Here is a 20,732-nt window from a genome sequence, read left to right as displayed (position 1 = left end):
CACGGCCTCCTCATACCTTTGAACCTGAACTTACTATTCTGCCTGGACCAGCAGCATCTGCACTTACCTGGGAGCTTGTTAAAAATGCAGACTCAATCCAGCCTCAGCCCCAGTGAACAGAAGTCTGCATCTGACAAGAGCCACAGGTAATTCATATGCATCTTAAAGTATGAGAAGCACTTGCTACAGGGGATGGTAGGAAAGGAAAGGAAGGAACAGGAAAGAACACCCTTTCAATGCTTCTCCTCCATAAAGCTCAGGGGATCTTCCAAAAACCAGCAGAAATGCCCGAACAGAGTGAGGAACAAGATATGAAAACAAACAACAGGAAGGAGTAGAGATAATAATTCTATCAAGAACTTTGAGGTTTTACTATTTCTCATTGTTATTTGGATGTTCAAACATTAATATGAATAATTGTTAAATATGCCAAGGATGCAAAAGTGGATAAAACAGTTTAGAACAAGCTTCTAAAATTTCAAGTCTACTCATTATGCTGCCATGAGAAATAGTGGTCATTAAAAATAAACCAAGACATTCTCTTTCTGACTTACTTCACTTTCTGTATGACAGACTCTAGGTCCATCCACCTCACTACAAATAACTCAATTTCGTTTCCTTTTACGGCTGAGTAATATTCCATTGTATATATGTGCCACATCTTTATCCATTCGTCAGTGGGCATTTAGGTTGCTTCCATGTCCTGGCTATTGTAAATAGTGCTGCAATGAACATTGTGGTACACGTCTCTTTTTGAATTATGGTTTTCTCAGGGTATGTGCCCAGTAGTGGAATTGATGGGTCATATGGTAGTTCTATTTTTAGTTTTTTAAGGAACCTCCATACTGTTTTCCATAGTGGTTGTATCAATTTACATTCCCACCAACAGTGCAGGAGGGTTCCCTTTTCACCACACCCTTTCCAGCATTTACTGTTTCTAGATTTTTTGATAATGGCCATTGCTAACATGTATATATGGAATCTAAAAGAAAAAAAAATGGTACTGATGAACCTAGTTGCAAGGCAGGAATAAAGAGACAGACATAAAAAATGGACTTGAGGACACGGGGTGGGAGGGCGAAGCTGGGGCGAAGGGAGAGTAGCATGGACCTACATACACTACCTAATGTAAAATAGTTGGCTGGTGGGAAGCAGCAGCATAGCACAGGGAGATCGGCTCGGTGCTTTGCGATGACCTAGATGGGTGGGATAGGGAGGATGGGAGGGAGGCTCAAGAGGAAGGGGATGTGGGGACGTGTGTATGCATATGGCTGATTCACTTTGTTGTGCAACAGAAACTAACAGTATTGTGAAGTATAGTCCAATAAAGATCTATTAAAAAAATAATAAACCAAGACATTTAAGCCTCATAACAACCAGCTTGTTAAATATTCTTCCACCTCTGCCTTTCTCTAGCTGGTTAGCTAAATGAATGAGGGTCTGTGGGAAAACCTAGTCACCGGCTTGTATCACAGCCTAAGCCTTAGGGCCTGCTGGGAGATGTTTCACCCCTTGCTCTCCTCCTCCTCCTCTTTCTCTTCTGCTCCCACTCTCCTGGAGCGGCTTCTCCAGAGGTTCCACTCCCATTCCCTTCCTCATGTCCACTGCCACGGTGACCTCAGTGCATTTTTTCTTTTAGTACCCAAACTCTGTTTATTTTAGAGCCAACCTTCCGAATAAGGCAGGTGAGCAAACATCTGAATGTGTGGGGTAGGGACACATTGCACGCATTCCATCTAGACAGGTGTTTAAATTACAGCGGGAATAAATACAGGTGATGGATTGAAAAAGGGGGTAGAAGAAACACAGAGGGGGAGGCCAATTTCCGGTGGCTGGCCCGCCCAAGTGTTACTGCTTGTTACTGCTGTTTGCTAAAAGTAGCGCTGCTGCCAGTGTTATAATTAAAATATGATAGTATTGCCCTGATGGCTTCCCAGAATATACCCACCACCCACCCAGATACATAACCTTTTGGTATCCAAAGAGGATCCAGGGCCAGGCCTAACTAAATCACTATTGCTCTACTGGAGCACACTCAAGAAATGCTACGGTCCTGAATGCTCGAATGAAGTCCAGAACTCAAAGATAATTCAATAAATATTTACTGTATCGCTGATCATGGGCAAAGCCTTGGGTAAAGTCCTAAGAGAATGGGTACTAAAATGCGGCCTTTGACCCTAAGCCATGAAGGAATTGGTAATCTAGTGAGACAGACACCTAGACAAATAGCAATATTAAAGGCCTCCAGAATATGATAATTGCCATAATAAAAGTGTTAAGGAAATTCAAAGAAGGCAATTGAACCGGGCCTAAAAGGATAGGTAGTAGGACTGGTATGGGGCTGGTGGAATGGTAGTGGCTCCTAGGGGAAAAGAAAAGACAGAGTAAAAATGCAGAGCCGGATAAGCAGGAAGAATGTCGGAGAAACAGAAAGCACTCTAATTTGGCTAACACTCAGAGTAATGCAAGACAGGAACAGACCTTGGTGAGGTCCTTGAATGCCACTCATTCTGCTCTTCATCTAGGAGACGGCAGTAAGCTATGTAGTGCTATGTCAGCATTGTGGTGGAAGCAGAGAAATCTAGCTGAGAGTCACCACAGTCAGGTGAGAGATAATAAGGCTGGGACGCAGGACACACTCTTGATGGTCTCTCCTCATTTCCCCCGAGGCTGAAGAAGAGTGCTGGGCCTTCGAACTGGAGAACTGCGTTTGTAGTATGATGATAAAAGCTCTCAAGTTCATGTGTTCATTCTTCATGTTTTCTTTTTGGATCAGCCCTCTTTTGTATTACATCTTCCCAAGCGGCTGGCAAGGCAAGATGGCACTGCCTGCCATTTAAGAAGGGAAGGCCAAAGAGTGGGCATCTGAGGCCAGCTTTATTCTAGGGCCTCATGGGAAAATGCACCTTTCCTTAGATTTATCTTTCCATGCCTCCCTTCAACAGTAAAATGGTTTGAGGATCAAGACTGGTGGGTGGGCCTGGGGGGGGGGAAGTGCCCAGGAGGCTGACTAGATGTCTTCGGTCTAGGCTTGAGGCCTGGCAGCAAGAGAAGACATTGGATCATCTAGCCCACGTCCTCAAAGCCAGGAATTCCACTCGGGAGTTTGGGGCCAAAAATCTTATAGTAATTAAGAGAAGCTTTGTCCTGGAGGATCCTCTTTGGGCATCTTCTCCTGACCCTCAAGTTAGTGGCTACAGAATGTGGATTCCGGCCACCGTTCTCTCTCAATCAGTGTTTAACGACCACATGTGCAGTAACTTCTAGATCCACCATGGAACAACAAAACCAAACAAACAGACATTTAAGGATGGTGAGGTTTTAGTAGATATCTGAAAAGACAACACGGGTTAATGAAAAAAATAAGATGCCGGTATCCACTGCGATACCGAGTCCTCCGCCAGAGCAACATTAACCAGCATCTACCTCTGTGTATGCGTGTGCTATCAGTCCCTCAAGGACAAGATACTCTCCACTCACAGCAGAACACAGGATTCTGCATTTCTACAGATACGGCATGTCTACAAATGTAGTGGCAAAAACCCTTCTCTGACTGGGGCTTACGGATTTTCACATGACTTTTACCTTTCTTAACACAGGACCAAGGTGTATCATTGCTGCTTGGGAAAACACAAGCAGCAAATATAGTTACAGCTATGCCAGGAGGGGCAGGAATTATTCCCAACCTGGAAACTGAAAAATCAGAGGCTTAACTGGTGTTTCATCATTAGCCCTAGGAAGGTCTTTAACACCACTTCAGCACAGCGGTATCCTAAAATCTTGTTGCTACCACCTTGTGCTTTACTTCCCAATGTTAGATTTATTTTTCACAAAAGAGCTCCCACAGCTGTAAAGGATCCTTGCCATTACACTGCTTCAAGAACATAATGGTAGAGTTGAAAAGCTTCATGCCATGTTTTGCACTGTATTATAATTACAGGTTTATTTACCTACCTTACCCCACAAATTACATGCTCCTTTAGGATAGGAACTGTATCTTATTCCGTTGTACCCCTAGAGTTTACCCAGTAGGCACAAAAACATTTATATAAATGAAGTGCGTCTCATCTAGTCCCAAAGACACACACACACACACACACACACACACACCCCTCAATCTCCAGCTAGTAGCTAGTTTCACCAGTGAGTAGAGAAGTGATTCATGTCACTGGAAGGTTAGCAAGGAACTTAAAGGTCCCAAATTACCTCTTTTTACAAATACCACAAGGGAAGGACTGCTTTGGAATAAGGGGAAATGAAATAATCAGTGACTAGACTGAGTGATAAGTGTTGTTCTTGCTATATGGCCCTGCATAATTTTAGAGATGACTTCTGCCTGGTCTTGAAGTTTTGGCCAAAGTTCTCAAATGAGTGAAATAATAGCTTAGACATACAGATTTTGTTCCTTGTCTACACAATGAATATACTATATCTGTTTCTTCTTGGCACTGAAACTGCAAAGGGCTAACACCCTTTTTGAGATTCGCTTAGGGAACCTCAGGTTCACTAAGGCAGTTTGCAAATTTCATGTATCTTATTTATCAAAATGGAGATGGAAATTCAACATTAAAAACTCAGTAACAGCTTAACACGTGAGCAAATCAGTGGCATAGCATTTCCAGTGCAGCTAACAATCTTGGCATAGCTCACTCTCCTCATTATAGCATGGTCCATAAAAATCTTAAATAAATCTTGTCTGACGAGGTCTAGAGATGGGGTTTCACAAGATTATTTCATTAATCCAACAAATATTTATCAGACACTCTGTGGCATTCTTTTGAGAATTGAGAACAATTTTTTTAAATTCCAAAAATCCTTGCCTTCATGGAGATTATGGCCTAGAAGGGGGTATCACTGAAATATACAAAGAAGGTGTCAAGCAAAGATAATCACAAATTTGGAGCGATCATTTTTGGCCAAATTACTGATATTAACGACCATATGCTACCTAAAAGTTTTCAAAAGTTCTTAACTTGGAGACCATGGGCCCATAGGGCATCAAGAGGGAGTCAAGCTGGAGGGGGAGGGAGTGTCTATGAACCCTCTGAAATTAATGCACATCTCTAAGTGTGGGTGCATATTTTCTTCAGGAGAAAAATTATAGCCTTCATTCAATTCTCAGAGGGATCTCTGACTCCAAAAAAGGTTAAAAATAACTTCATATCACTGATGTGAAGATAAATTTTTCTAAATCTGTATTCATACTGTACTCAGAACTACACCAATATCATCTTGAGAACAACGTTCCCTGTGTCATTCATATATGAAGGCTCATCAGAATATGATAGGATCAACTGAGACTGTCGTGGAACTTTCATTCCCCTGACCATGGGGCCCTGAATGATTTGGAATAGGGAAATGCAGTGGCTAGTCCTGCCTGACTTGTTTTTACCATGTGTTGCTGGAACAAAAGGCAATCCTTGAATAAAAAACACCAGTGGACCAAGACCTGTTTCACTCAAGAAAAAAGAAAATGAAAACCCAAAGTGCCAGATCTGTACTTATTACATGATTTTCATCACTGGATAAATATTAGAGAATATATTCAATCAAGAACATGAAAAGAATCATCCTTAAACAGCTACTTTTTAACCATTCTTCCAAGGGCACTTCCTGAGCAGGTATTAAATCAATAGTCACAACAACCAACATGTTTTAAGGCAGCTTCAACTCCTTTATAAATTCTTGGATACCGATAAAATGAACCTCAAGAAATTTACACTCCAATCACCGGGAGATAAGAGTTATAACATTAATCACATTTTTAAAGGGGTTAGGAAAAGCAAGTAATGTCTGTAGTTCTGCTACATTAGCAGTAAGTTCTCTTGTCGTACCTTCCCGCTCTCTTGAACGTTGTCATTTACATAATATACATACACATATAGACACCTGGTGTTCCAAAATCTACAAAGAGTGCCAGATCAAGAATTGCCAAAGATATTCTTGGAAAACCTTACAAGATGACCACATCCCTTTCTAGTGCTTCCAATTTATACATTCAGTTTTTGAGTCGATAGGGGCTGCCACCACTACGATAAATAGATCCATTCCCACTGCATCCCTGGGGATTAAGAAGGCTGCACAGTGTTGAAGTTGACTTCACTACAAAATAATCTGCTGGTGGGCTTCCCTAGTGGCGCAGTGGTTGAGAGTCTGCCTGCCAATGCAGGGGACACGGGTTCGAGCCCTGGTCTGGGAAGATTCCACATGCCGCGGAGCAACTGGGCCCGTGAGCCACAACTACTGAGCCTGCGCGTCTGGAGCCTGTGCTCCGCAACAAGAGTGGCCGCGATAGTGAGAGGCCCGTGGACCGCGATGAAGAGTGGCCCCCGCTTGCCGCAACTAGAGAGAAAGCCCTTGCACAGAAACGAAGACCCAACGCAGCCATAAATAAATAAATAAATAAAAATTAAAAAAAAAAAATCTGCTGGCTAGGCTACAACTCTACAGCAGTGTTAAGCTCTATCATTGTAGTCTGATGAGAGGTGAGAGTCCTGTTTCAAACAGGAAGAGACAGAAAAACGCTGATGGAAAGAGTGTGAAGTCAAAGAGACTTGGGTTTGAGTCCTGGTGCGGTTACTTGCCATTTATGTGACCTTAGCAGAGTCACTTATCCTTTCAGCTATTTTCTTCACCTGTAAAAAAAATTAAGTATCTACATCATAAGGTTAAAGAGATAATGCATACAAAGTATTTAGCACAGTGCCCAGTACAAAGCAGACATTCAACTAATGTCAGCTGCTTTATCATGAAGGGCAGGTGCAGTATTGTCAGCAAAAAAAATGGAAGAGGAATAGTTTTTAAAAAGAATATAAAAACCAACATAACACAGAAGAGAAATTCTTTTAAATTCAGCAAGCATGTGATAAGTGCCTACCAAGTGCAAGGTTGCTGTGCTGGGTGATGGGTTAGAGAGAACAGCCATCACATAGTTTATAACTCAACAGGAAAGGAGAGACACAAAATAACAATAACAGATTTATTATAGAGAGTGACTAATGAAGGGCCAAAGGGACACAGACAATTGAAAGATGACTTCTGGCTAGGGCAGCAGGGGGTTCTTCTTTCACTTATTTATTTTAAAAAATGTGTGTTGAACACACACTATATACCAGGCTGGAAAAAACTGGTGAAAAAATGGACATGGTCACCTCCCCACCTTTAATCAAGTACCTTACAGTCCCGTAGAATCAGCACATTTACTGAATACTACCCGTGAGTCAGGTTCTGAGGCAGCAAAGGACACTGCCTCCAAAGAGCTCACTGTCCATTAAAGGAGACAGCTATCTGGACAGACACAGACAGCTGTATGGCGAGTAAAATGGCATGTGTACAAGTGAAGTGGCACCTTTGTTGAGCCTGGACAAATGCAAACAGTTAGATATGGTGACTGGGGAACATTTCCCATGAGAAGATAGCTCAAACTAAGCATGGAGACTAAGAGAAATTCTGGGTGAGCTGCACAAAAACATATGTGATGGGAAGGAGAGAGGCTGGAGAAATAGCCTGGAGCCAGATTCCACACAAAGGCTTTGAATAATATTCAATAGCTGGGGCTTCACCTTGAAGATAACAGGAAGCCCCTTCGAGATTCCTGAGCAGAGGAGTATCATTATCAGACTTGTGATTTAGAAAGCTTCCTTTAGAGCAAAGACTAGGGTGAACAGAGGAGAATGGCCAGGAGACCACTTAGGAGGTAACTGTAGCTGTCCAGTCAAGAGATAATTAAGTCCTTAAGCAGGACAGTAGATGTGAAAGTGAAACAGAGAAGATATATATCAGAGGCATTATAGAGTCAGAATCAATAAGAACTGGCAACTGCCTGGACGTAGAGAGAATGAGGAAGCAAAGAGAAATGATGAGAAATCAAAGGCTCCATACCTAACTCCCTAGGAGAACTGCAGTGTCACTAATATAGAGGGAAAAAGGGAAGAAGAACAAATAGGTTTTAGATATGTTGAATATTTTTTGAATAATTTCAAAGCGAAATGATGAGAAATCAAAGGCTCCATACCTAACTCCCTAGGAGAACTGCAGTGTCACTAATATAGAGGGGAAAAGGGAAGAAGAACAAATAGGTTTTAGATATGTTGAATATTTTTTGAATATTTTCAAAGCATATTTAAAATATGTTGAATATTTTGGATCCTTGTAATACAGTCAGATGGAAATGTCTAGCAGGCAGTTGGAAATTTGGACATGACACTCAGCAAACAGGTTCAAACTAAAGATGCATATTTGGGAGAAATCTGCAGAACAGCACTAGATGAAGCTATGGGAAGAGAAAATTTACCCCAGGGGAGACTATAGAGAGGAAAGAAGTTCGGTTGAGCTCTGGAATCCAGAGGCATGTTGGAAGATACCTGTGAAGAGCAGCGAGAAGCAGATGCCCAGGCATCAACCCCCTTCTTCAATCAGAGAGACTCTGCTGTTGTCAGTTTCTGTATTTCAGGTCTATATACCAGTGGCTTTTTAAAAATGTTGAAAATGGTATCTAGTTTTTCAGGGGGGAAGTAGAGGATGAGCTCTCAGAGGACTTACTGAAGGCTGGAGAAGCTAAGGGAAGTTTTCAGGTAGGAGGCAGTCAATAATAGTGTCATGTGCTAAAAAAGAGAGTAAGGATTAAAAATAGGTGACTGAAGTTGGCAATTCCAAGGTCATCAGTGACTTGGAGAGAGAGTTGGTCGATACAGTAAGAGAAAAGAAAGGGTATTTTAGAATAAGAGACCATCAATAGGCCAAGGACCTAAGGAAAACTGGGGGTTTAAAGCCTCAAAAGACATAGAAGAGCTAGGGAATTAGATAGGATCAATCGGAGCTAGAACCTAGAGCAGGGAGGCACAGAGATGCAGGAGAATTCATCTTGATGCTAAAATTACCCCACTTGACAGAGAAGAAAATCAAGGCACAGGGAAGTTAAATAACTTGTCCAAGGTCTCGATGACTCAAGAGCTTCTGCTTTTTCTATTTACCCTTTTCTGTTTCTAGACAGGGGAAAAAGTAATATATATAATACAAAGAAGTACAATTTTTCTACCCAGAAAAATACAGAACCAAAGAAGCTAGACTTGGGGAAAAAACTACAAAATCAGAACACAAATGTACAGTAGTTCAAATGTGTCCAGATACACTGAGGAGGCAGGAAGAGAGTTTCCAGTGCCAAATGCCCAAGCTTGTGATAAACTGGGGGCCACTGGTTCCAATCCTAGAGAACTGTAACCATTTCAAAAAATTTAGCTTCCTCTCTGCCAGTTTCAACTTCAAATTGATATTTCTGAAACTGAGATTGACTCAGGTCCACTGTGGACCCTGACGAAATGAGCATGATCACAGTGGTAACCGCTGAAGCAGAAGAAATGATAAAAGAATTCCTTTGTATAGGAATGAGTGAGAGTGAATGAGTAAGCAGTGTAAGCAAACATTCTCTACCTCAGCATATGCCCTCCTCTAGGACTAGGCAGAAAAGTATCAGGGTAAGGGGCAAAAGTGGAAAGAAATTGAATGGTTTTCTTTCCCACTCGCCCTCTACATGAAAAATGTGAGAAGCAAAAAGCATCTCCTCCCTCCTATGTATCTGTCAGCACATTTCCAGGAGGCCTGGCCACATCCCGGGCACCGGCTGGCCAGGGAACAGAGCCTGACACAGCACATTCGCAAGCATCGGAGCCCTCGCCTGGGTGGTCTGCTGTTATTCCTTTGATTAAACTCCCAGGCTGGAAGAGCTGGCGCTGCTCCTAATGATAGCTGGGTCCTGCAATCTCACACTGGCCCGCACAGACAGGCCAGCGCTCCCTCTCCTCTCCCTCTCCTCACCGCAGAGCTGGGTTACTTCGCCACATTCTCCTGTTCGCTGACAGCAGTGACCACAAAGGGCTACTTCTGTGCGTGCAGAGGGCTACAGTTGTAAAGCACACCTCTCCCGGCACTGGATGAGGCAAAGATAGTGAGACCTCACACTCAAGCTCTACGTCAGCCCACCTCAGCTACCACAGCACTCTCCCCCACAAGAGAAAGACGCTTCTAGAAAACCCTGCTTTCAGGGATGTATTTCCAAAGGATTCCAGCCCCTAGAGATAACCAGCTTCTCATGTGCCAAGGGAAAGAACTAAATTTGACCTGCTCTCTGCTCAGATTTGTTAGGTATTTGTTGAATAATCATATGTTAAGAACACGTGTCTCTGTATTTCCAGCATATGCAAACACTTCCAAAGTGGCCACGGTGGCCACTTCATGTGGCAGGGAATTTCAATATTCTCATATGTTCTAGTCTATAAATAAAGTTAAATCATAGCTGAAAGAGTAAAAGTAATTGCAAGATAAATGAGGTTCTGTTTTTAGCCATACAAATTCATAAGAATCTAGCCTCTAATGGAAATTCAGGGTAACTCAAAGCTTTATTATCAAATTTTGGGGTTGTCAGAGTACTTTGCTTCTTTTCTTTTGGCTAATTCCTTGTTCCTCAGCATCTTCAACAGTGAGCAGGGAGGAAAAGGGGATGCTGGCATTGCTTCATCCTGCAATCCATCCTCCTCCCAGCTACCTAAGTGATGCAGCTAAAAGGCAAGGCCCATTTGTCTCTGTGCCTCCTGGTCATCTATGAGATAAAGAGTGAGTTCCTTCACAGGGCCTTCAAAGCTCTCCTTGAATCAGTCCTTGTCTTCTCCTCCAGCTTCCATCCCAGCTGCTCCCTATCCTTCAACACCACTAACCACCAGCTTTCTGTTTCCCCACATACACACATGCTAGCTTATTTTGGAGCCTGCCCTACCCTTCTTCTGCCCCCCACCAGCCTACCCTTAAGATTCAGTGTAGGTGTAAGCTCTTCAAGAAGGCTGCTTCGGCCTTCCCACTCCCACCCACAGGCTGGGTTAGATACCCTTTGGCGGTTTTGTTATTCCCTAGAAACATCCCTGCAGATGCCATGCTAGTACTATCATGTGTTTATGTGGCTGTCACCCTTACCAGATTGTGAGTTATTTCACGCTGAGGTCTATGTCTTATATCATCCCGTGGCTTAGTACCAAGGCCTGGAACACTCTCAAGAGCGTAATAAAATGTTTTTGAATGAACGAATTAAAAGAATACATTTGAAAAAAAAGTTCTATGGAGAATGCCACTAAACGCTTTAATGAGCAAGTAGTGGAAATCATAGACAAAATAAAGTGATTTTTCAGAAATTCCCTCAAATTTCTTTTTTTTTTTGGCCACGCTGTGCGGCATGCGGGATCTTAGTTCCCTGCGACCAGGGATCAAACCCACACCCCCTGTGGTGGAAGCGCAGAGTCCCAACTGCTGGATCTCCATGGAAGTCCCAAATTTCAGTTTTTTTATACTCATCTTCCAAAATAGCACAAATAATTTAAAATCAGCATACCTTATTTAGTGGAAGGTCTCTTAACACCTTGCCCAGAAAAGCAATGTAAAGATATATCAGGGTTTATGGCATATAATGAAAGCAATACTCAAAGGAAAATCCATAGCTTTAAATATAATAAAAAACAAGACATGAGTGAAAATAAATGAAGTACCCAACTCAAGAAATTGGGAGGAAATAACAAAATAAAGCTACGGAAAACAGAAGGAAGGAAGTTAGCAAAGATAAAACAAGAAGATAACCAATTAACAAACAATAAAACAACAGAATGAATAAATATATCCTATCAAAAAAAGGGAAGGGGGAAAGAAAATCTTCATTAACCCTATTGGATATATGAAAAAAAAGAAAACACAAACGCAAAATAGGAATTGAAAATAAGGAAATAATCACAGGTAAGAGGACTTAACCTCTTAAGTCTCAAGTGACTACTGGACACAGAGCTATTTCTGGTGGAGCTGAGTTGAAGGTTTCACACTCCAAGTCCAGAGAGGAGAGCAGAGCTTTCAGCACATTCTGTCTAGATGCCTGCCTCTCACCAGGACTACAGACACCTTATCACTTGCCTCAGTGAGTAAGGAACCAAGGCACTTTCTTTCAAACACGGCTAGGAGTAAAAGGAAATGGCCAGTAAACAGATGTCCCAGGGCCCTTATTAAGCCATTATAACACGTTATTATTTACCAGAAAAAGAACAATAGAAGAATTTCCCAAATTCCAAATTAAGGAACTACTTTCTCCAAGGGGAAATAACACAAATAACACATACTTGAGCTTTTCAATAGCAACATTCATTTTGGTAACACAATATTTTATCCAAAAACTGATTTCAAATCAAATTAGAAACCATTTATTATTAAAAGCCTTTTACGGTTGAAATAGCAATCTTTTCCAAGTATCAATATATGGCATTCAGACTTTACAGAAAGGTTTTTGCATACTATCCTCATGACCCTGTTGTATTTTCCTCATCAACAAATAGAGACCCTGAGGTTAACGGAAGTTGAGTGAATTGCCCAAGATCACACAGCTAGTAAGTGGTAGAAAAAAGCAGGTCTTTCTTTACATGGCTAATCCAGCCTTTTTCCCACTACTGCACCCTGCTTATTACATACTACAGTCCCTCCCTCAGTATTGCACCAAGGATTAACCACCCTATTTATTACCAAGGCTCTAAAAGTTAAGACTGACATCTAATGGCGAGTTCAGATCCCTATGAAGAGAAGTCTGATGGAATTTTAATTCACTGGCACTGAAATTCTTCTTAGATGAGATAGACTGAAGGGGAATGACTTTCCAATAAGGATACAATCACCTTGGATTCCCAAAGGATCAGGATCCTTTCATTTTGGCAAGCTTTGCTGTCTACCAAATGATAGGAGGTGAAAATACGTAAACACTTAACATTGGCTATGTTTTTTACTATAATTGCAAAGAAAATTTCTTAATGCCTTGGTGCTTCTAGCTGCTCGTTAAAAATTGGAACATATACTCTAGTCAGTGACCCACTGAAAAAAGTGTAGCAGATCACTGGCCCTCTCCCTTCCTCATAGCCACTTCACATTTCACAATTCCTTCCCATTCTACCATGGCCATGATATTCCATTTCCTTTTCCCATCATTCTGTCACTAAAATCTAACTATTAACTCCCTTCAAGTCTCAACACTGCCCGTATAAGATTCTTCACTTCCTAATTCACATTAGGCTTCCTTATCTACTCCCTTCAAACTATCAGGGATTTGAAAAAGAAAATTAATTACAACTTCACACTCTGGGATGAGGTTGAAGTAAAGCTAAGGCTTACTTTGAATTGTGGTCCAGAATTTTACACAGAAAAGTAGGGCACCACCAGGGAGCAGTATGTTGCCTACTTTTAACATGCACTTGAAGTCATCCACAGCTTCACTTTTTCCTAGACTCGATTATCACTAGAGAGTTGCCACCAATTAAGGGACATGACACCACGAAGATATAGCGAAATATAACTGTGGAGTTCAATCAGAATAATTCCTTTGGAGGACTTTGATGCCGTTTGCATTAAGGAAAGGGAAAAAAACATGGCTTCTACTTCCAGTTAAATACCATGGGGATGATCATCAAGAAGGGCAAAAAGAATCCCAAAGTTCTTAAAAGTTTCATCTAACTTCACTGTGTTGTAAGCTTGTCAGTATATATACAACAAAGTCAAAATCCTGGTATCCATCAAGCTTGCCGGATGACCTTGACTACATCACTCATTTCAGCCTCAGTTTCCCCCATCTGTAAAATGGTGAGAATGATATGTGTTGGATGAGGGTGTATTGAAATAATTCATTAATCAGTGCCCAGAAAAGATCCTGACATCATGAGATGAAAGGCAGTAAAGTTAAAAAAAAAAAAAAAAAAAAGTAAAAGGTAATGTTATGGCATTCTGGTAAAAAGATTTATAAGACTAGAACTCACTGGAAAATTTTACCAGAGAAATAAGTTATTTTTAAAGATCCTTTAAAAGTGCATTTACAGCTGAACACTCAAGTCTATTTATCCATGAAGTAAGTACATCATAGCTAGCAGCACACTTAAGTTTGCAATACCTGTGACAGAAACCCTTTCTTTAACGCTGAAGGAATGCTTTTATTCTTTAGCTTGAAACCAACTAATATTCATTCAACAAGCATCAGCATATGGGCATTAGTAAAGACAGGGAAGGACAGAGTACCCTGTAGTTAATCCTATCCTCTGATCCAAAGAACTCTCTGACACCCCAACCTATCCATACCTGCTGGGTGAGGAGACTGACGTGAGGGGATGGAGAATACTGCCTTGCTGCCTGCTTCTCAGCTAGCCGCTGAAGTTCAGCCGTAACCGTACTTGGGTCGTACCGTCTGCTGTATGAGGAGCCATCTTCTCCCTCCTTCTGTGTTTTGGCTACTCCTGAATGCTGCTTGTTTGGACGGCATGAACCTGCTAAAAAAGAAAAGTTTTCATCCCCTTAGGAAAAAAGCCCTGAAAAACTTAGGATGATGACAGCAAAATCTCAGCCAACAGATACTTTACTGACTCCTAGGGATCTCTGACAACATAAGGAGCAGTAAACTATCCTCAGATGCTCACAAAAGTAAAAATCAATCCTTACCATACTCTAGAAACTCTTCCTACCACCAAATTGTTACATGCATTTATTACTGTGTTTTTGCATACTATGAATCCTTCACAAAAAAAGAATTTTCATCATATGTAGTGGGGAATAATTGATCCTAGAATTAATGAATAAAAAATGTGTAGCCTTGAAACTCATTATAATTCTTGATTTCCTTGTTATGTGACTGTACTTGTCAGTAGTTTACAGCACACACTGTCAAATCATCCACAATCCTTCTTACAGAGCTCAAAAAGGAAAGAAGGATAAAAGCAAAACTGAGTATATTTGGAAAAACAGCAATAATCCTATATTATAAAATTTCAATTGATCTTCCTGTCAGATTTCAATTTTCTTCTTTCAACTATAATATCACAGAATTCTATTAATTCCGAGCACTGAAATACTGGCACAATGAAATTATTTAATATAAAATCAAGGTTAATATTTTTTCTATGATAAAAGTCACACATTGAAAAAATATTAAAAACGCAGAAAAGTGGAAACACTTTAATGTGTTTCCTTTCTGTCTTATTAATGCTTATATAACCACCATCATTCTGTATATACAATTTGGTGACACTACTTTTAAAAAATCTATATTTTTTCATGTTTATTATGTTATTTGACACATACCAAATACTATTCACAATTGATGTAGAAGTTATAAAACATATTATAGTGAACTGACTACCCAACTCAAGAGTCACATTAACATTATCAACCCATGTGTTCCTCCTCATCCTTAATCTTCCCTTATCATTCACCCCCTTCTTTTTTTTAAAATATAGTTTTATTCTTTGTTTCTGTGTGTGTTTGTGTATGCATACTTAAACAAAATACAGTTAATTTTGTTTGTTTTTGAGCTCTATAAAAATGGTATCTATTGTAGTAATTTCCTGGGACTTGCTTTTGTTACTCAATACCATACTTCCGAGATTTATCCTTTCTAAGTATAGCTGAAATTGATTAACTTTATCCGCTGCTTGGTATTCCATTTTGGAAATACATTACAACTTATTTTTCTATTCCCTCATTAATGGCTGTTTTGGCTATTTCAAGCTTATCGCTATTATAAACAGTGCAGTTGTGAACACTCTTGCATACATGTCCTGGTGCACATGTGGAAGAACTTCTCTTGTGTATACGGCTAGAAGTTGAGTCACAGAGTATGTGAATTTTCAAATGTATGTGGTAACAATTTTCAAATTCATGTGAATTTTCAAATTTATGTGAATTTTCAAATGTATGTGATACACTACCACAAAATATAAGCACTCCTGCTGATCCACATCCCCTCCAACACTTAGTACTGTCAAGTATCTTAATTCTTCCCTCTTTTAAGAGGGTGTAAAATCTCACTGCAGTCTTCATTTATATTCATCATTAATAATGATGTTGAGCACATGTTACCTCTTTTCTGACACCACTATTGGGTTGTCTTTTTCTTACTGAAGGAATCTTGCTTATGTTTTTACTTTTGTTTCCTACAATAAGGTGTTAAAGATGGTCTCCCTTATTCTATTCTAGAAGTTTAAAGTTTTGCACCTGAAAGTGATTATATGGATAGTATGAGGCAGAGATCTAATTTCACTTTTCTTCCTGTATGGATAACCAATTATCCCAGCATCATTTATTGAGAAATGCATCGTTTTCCACTATCTGCAATGCCATCTGTCATATATCAAACTTTCATCTATCTGTATGATTGCTTCCAACTTTCTATTCTGCTCCACTGGTCACTTTGTACCTTTTCAGATACTATATTTTCTTAATGATCATATCTTTATATTCTTAATAAGATACTCCTCCACCCTTTTTTCTTCTTCAGTGAGTTCTCACTATCCTTGGTCTTTTGCCTATCCATTATCATTTTAGAATTGGCTTGTCAAGTACAACAACAAAACTTGAGATTTTGGTTGGAACCTGTATTGAATCCAGAGATCAATTTGATGAGAACTGAAACATTTATGATATTAAGTCTTCCTATCCATGCACATTCTATTTATTCATTTATTTAGGTTTTCTCTGTCTCTAAACAAAGTCTTATCAAATTTCCTTATAAAAGTCTTTCCTAAATTTATCCCTAGACAGCTTATCATTTTTATGCATGTTGTTCTCTTGGTGATGTGGTTGTACAACAATGTGAATGTACTTAATGCCACAAGTGTATCTGTAGCTTATTTTCAGTTTTCTATGTAGATAACATATTATCTGCAAATAAATAAATTTTATTTCCTCCCTCTTGATCCTTATGCTTTTAATTTCTTTTTCTTGTTTTATTATACTGGCTCTTGACCTCCAGTAAAACACTGAATAGAAGAAATGTCAGTGGGCATCCTCTTCTTGCTCTTAACCTTAGAAGGAATGCTTTCGACATTTCCCCATTTACACCGATATCTCTTGTGAGATTTTGGCAGACACCCTTTTTCAATAAAGAGGGTTTCCTTCTCTTCCTAGTATGCTGAGAGTTATTATCATGAACGAGTACAGAATTTTACCAAATTCTTTTTCTGCATCTACTAAGAGGATAAATACATTTTTTCTCCTTTAATCTGCTGATGTGACAAACGACATTTATAGATTTTCTACTGTTAAACCCCTTCTGTATTCCTTGGATAAACTTGTTCATGGGATCTAATCTCTCTCATATGTTGCTAGATGTGGCCGGCTCATATTTTGATTAGAATTTTTGCATTGGTGTTCATAAATGAAGCTGATCTACAATTTCCCTAATACTGTCCTTAATTGGTTTTGTTATCAAGATTAAACTAGCCGCACAGAGTTATTACTGTTGTCTCTTTTTCCATGCTCTAGAAGAGTTTAAGATTGGAATTATTTTTCCCTTGAAAGATTGTCAAAACTTATCTATAAAACCATCTGGGCCTCAAGTTTTCTTTGTGAGATTTTTAAACTACTGTATAACTTATTTTAATAGTTACAGGACCATTCAGACTTTCTTCATCTTCTTTTTTTTCTTTTTAATAATTTTTTTTCTTTTTTTTAAAAAAATATTTATTTATTTATTTGGCTGAGCCAGGTCTTAGTTGGGGCACGCGGGATCTTCGTTGCCGTGTGCGGGATCTTTTTAGGTGTGGCATGCGGGATCTTAGTTGCGGCATGCATGCGGGATCTAGTTCCCTGACCAGGGATCGAACCCGGACCCCCTGCACTGGGAACGCGGAGTCTTAACCACTGGACCACCAGGGAAGTTCCTCTTCATCTTCTTGAACCAATTTTACTTACTTTTGTAGGCGTTATCCACTTTGCATAGGTTTTCAATTATATTGGAATAAAGTGGTTAACAGTATTCTAATATTTTTGTCACCTATGCTACATTTGTATTTTCTGTCTGCTTTTCATTCCTTATATTATTTATCCATATCTTCTCTCTTTTCCTGATCGGTCTCACCAGAGGTTTGTCCACCTTCTTAGGCTTTTCAAAGAACTTTTGGCTCTGATATTTTCTCTACTGTATTTTTGAATTCTGTAATTTTTACTCTTGTCTTTGATTTTTATCTTTACTCTTATCTCTCTTTCTCCTTTATTTAGATATATAATATTGCTGTTTTTATAACATCTGAAATCAGATATTTAGCACATTAATTTTTAGCCTTTCTTCTTTTCAAATATAAGTATTTAAGGCAGTAAATTTCCCTCCAAATACTGTTTTTCATTGCTCTCCACACATCTGAACATGAAGTTTTTTCACTGTCTTTCAATTCTAATTGTTTTACATTTATTTCCATATGATCTCTTCTCTGAATTCTTTTAAATTTTGAAATACATAAGGATTTGTTATGTATCATTGCTGTCGACATTCAATTTAATTGCAGTGTGGACAGAGAATGTGGCTGTATGATACCAATTCTTTGAAATCTGTTGTCTTACGATGTAGGACATGACTGTTTATTATAAATGTATCATGTGTGCTTGAGGAGGAGTTTTCTCTAATTATTGGGTACAGAGTATTATGAATGAGCAATAGATAAAGTTATCATCTTGTTCAAATTCTCTTTATCTTTGCTGATTTACAAAATCTGTGTATCTACTAATAATGGACAGAAATATGTGGAAATCTCCCACTAAGACAGTGGATTTGTAGATTCCTCATTAGTTGTATCAATTTTTGTTTTATTTATTTGGAGGTTATTTTGTTAGCTGCACTTAGAACTGTTTTATCTTTCTGCTGAACTAAACTTTCTGTTTTATGTAATTACTCTCTGTATCTGTTAAGAAAATTTTCTCTCTTAAAGCCTAATATAAGCTAATATATACTAAATTAAGTTAGCATATATTAGCACCACCCTTATTCTGGTTGGTATTTACATGGTATTTCTTTCTTCATCCTTTTACTTTCAACCATTCCACGTCCTTATCTTTACATGTGCCTTTCGTTGGTATACAACATACAGTTAGATTTTTAAAAAATTCAATCTGACACTCTTCTAACAAGTTCAGCCCATTTATATTTATTTGATTCTTGATATATTAGGACTTGGTTTACCATCTTTTAAGTTTCCATTTCTTGCATTTTCTAAGCGTCGCGCTTGTGTGCTTCTATGTTTGTGGGTGTTTCCCCCGATCCAATCCATTTTTCTTCCTCCCACATGTCTAAATTTCCATATTTTAATTTTTTCAGTGGTGACCTTTGAGACTTGATACTGTATATTTATCTTGAAAAAGTCTAAATTCAAAATAACATCTTAATCTCATCCCCAAACTATTCAATCACCATAGAAAAATTTGACTCCAATCACTTATAGGATATTATTGTTGTCAAGCATATTGTTGTCAACTATATATTGTTATCTACTACTGTTTAAGCCATTCAGAATATGTTCTTTGACCACAGTGGAAATAAGCTAAAAAGCAATCACAAAAAATAGAGAAGCCAACTATGTGAAGATTAAACAATATACTTATAAACAATCCATGGGTCAAGAAAGAAATCACAATGGAAATTAGGAAATATTTTTGAACTGATTAGCTTCTTCCATTCCTTATCCTCCTCTGCAGAAGGTATGAAAAAAAGGAAGGTTTAAAAAAGAAGTTTTGATGACAACAACAAGGTACTGGAGACACTGACCTTACTGAATTTCTCTCACATGGGAGAAAAAATTTAAACCAGAACATAATTATTATTGATTTTAGAAGATTAAATCATAAGAATAATCACTCAGAGTTAGCACTAATACACATATACGTACATATTCATATGATGACTTATTAAAGTAGACCCTTTCATATCTCTGATTCAAGCTCCACATTACAATATCCATTTCATTTGAAATCAGACAATGATTAAGACATATAGATTGGCTATTTATAAAACATAGCTTAACTGTAACTCACCTTAACGTGGATATTACTCAGGTGTTTAAAAATCTGACCAATGTTAAGATACTCACTAATCTACAAATTCAACACAATCCCTATCAAAATCCCATCTGCCTATTTTTGCAAAAATTGACAAGCTGATCCTAAAGTTCATACGAAGATGCAAGGGATCCAGAATAGCCTAAACAATATGAAAAAGAAGAACAAAGATGGAAGAATCACCCTTGGTGATTTCAAAACTTACTACAATGCTATAGTAATGAAGACAATGTGGTACTCGCATAAGGGCAGATATACAGATCAGTGGAACAGAACTGAGACTCCAGGAGTAAACCCTTACATTTAAGATTAAATGATTTTTGACAAGAGTGCCAAGACAATTCAACAGGAAAATAATAGCCTTTCAACAAAGGTGCTGGGACAACTGAACAACCGCATGCAAAAAAAGAGATGTTAAGACCTTTATGCCACACCATATACAAAAATTACATCAAAATGGATAAAAGACCTAAACTATAAAATCCTTAGAAAAAACATACTCAACAGAATGAGAGAAAATACTTCTAAATCATGTATCTGGCAAGGGACTTGTACCCAGAATATATAAAGAACACTTACAACTCAACAGTAAAAAGACAAATATCACAATTATCTCTTGACTACGCTGTAAGCTCCCAGTAAATAGAAGCCTTGTCTTACTTATTTCTTAATCCCCAGCACCTAAAAGAAGTTGTTTCATTTCTTATCAGTGAATGAGTGCCACTGGACCAAATGCAAGACTCTTCCTTAGTCACATCAGAACTATGCACCCTGTGTCCCTTTACCTTTCAAAAGAAAAGGCAAAGGGAAGAGATGGCATTCTTTTTTAACTGGGGCTGGGGAGAAGCTGACATTGTGGA

At 38.9% G+C, this 20,732-nt stretch overlaps 1 protein-coding gene across 17 annotated transcripts in view; it reads right to left on the bottom strand.

Annotated features, from left to right (window-relative positions):
* The window catches only part of TTLL5 (tubulin tyrosine ligase like 5), a 318,372-nt gene that overhangs the window by 168,582 nt on the left and 129,058 nt on the right, over positions 1–20,732 (bottom strand). For 13 of the 17 annotated variants that reach the window (XM_036843219.1, XM_036843208.1, XM_036843202.1 and 10 more), the window contains one exon: positions 14,134–14,321. In XM_036843219.1, the coding sequence (XP_036699114.1) occupies positions 14,134–14,321 (188 nt within the window). The remainder of the gene's footprint in view (positions 1–14,133; positions 14,322–20,732) is intronic. The other 4 variants (XM_036843204.1, XM_036843217.1, XM_036843210.1 and 1 more) reach the window with 1 other exon arrangement.

Source organism: Balaenoptera musculus, chromosome 2 (assembly GCF_009873245.2).
Source record: "Balaenoptera musculus isolate JJ_BM4_2016_0621 chromosome 2, mBalMus1.pri.v3, whole genome shotgun sequence".
NCBI classification, from domain to species: Eukaryota; Metazoa; Chordata; class Mammalia; order Artiodactyla; family Balaenopteridae; genus Balaenoptera; species Balaenoptera musculus.
The sequence above is the reverse complement of the archived record's forward strand: the minus strand, read 5'-3'. Positions and strand labels throughout refer to the sequence as shown.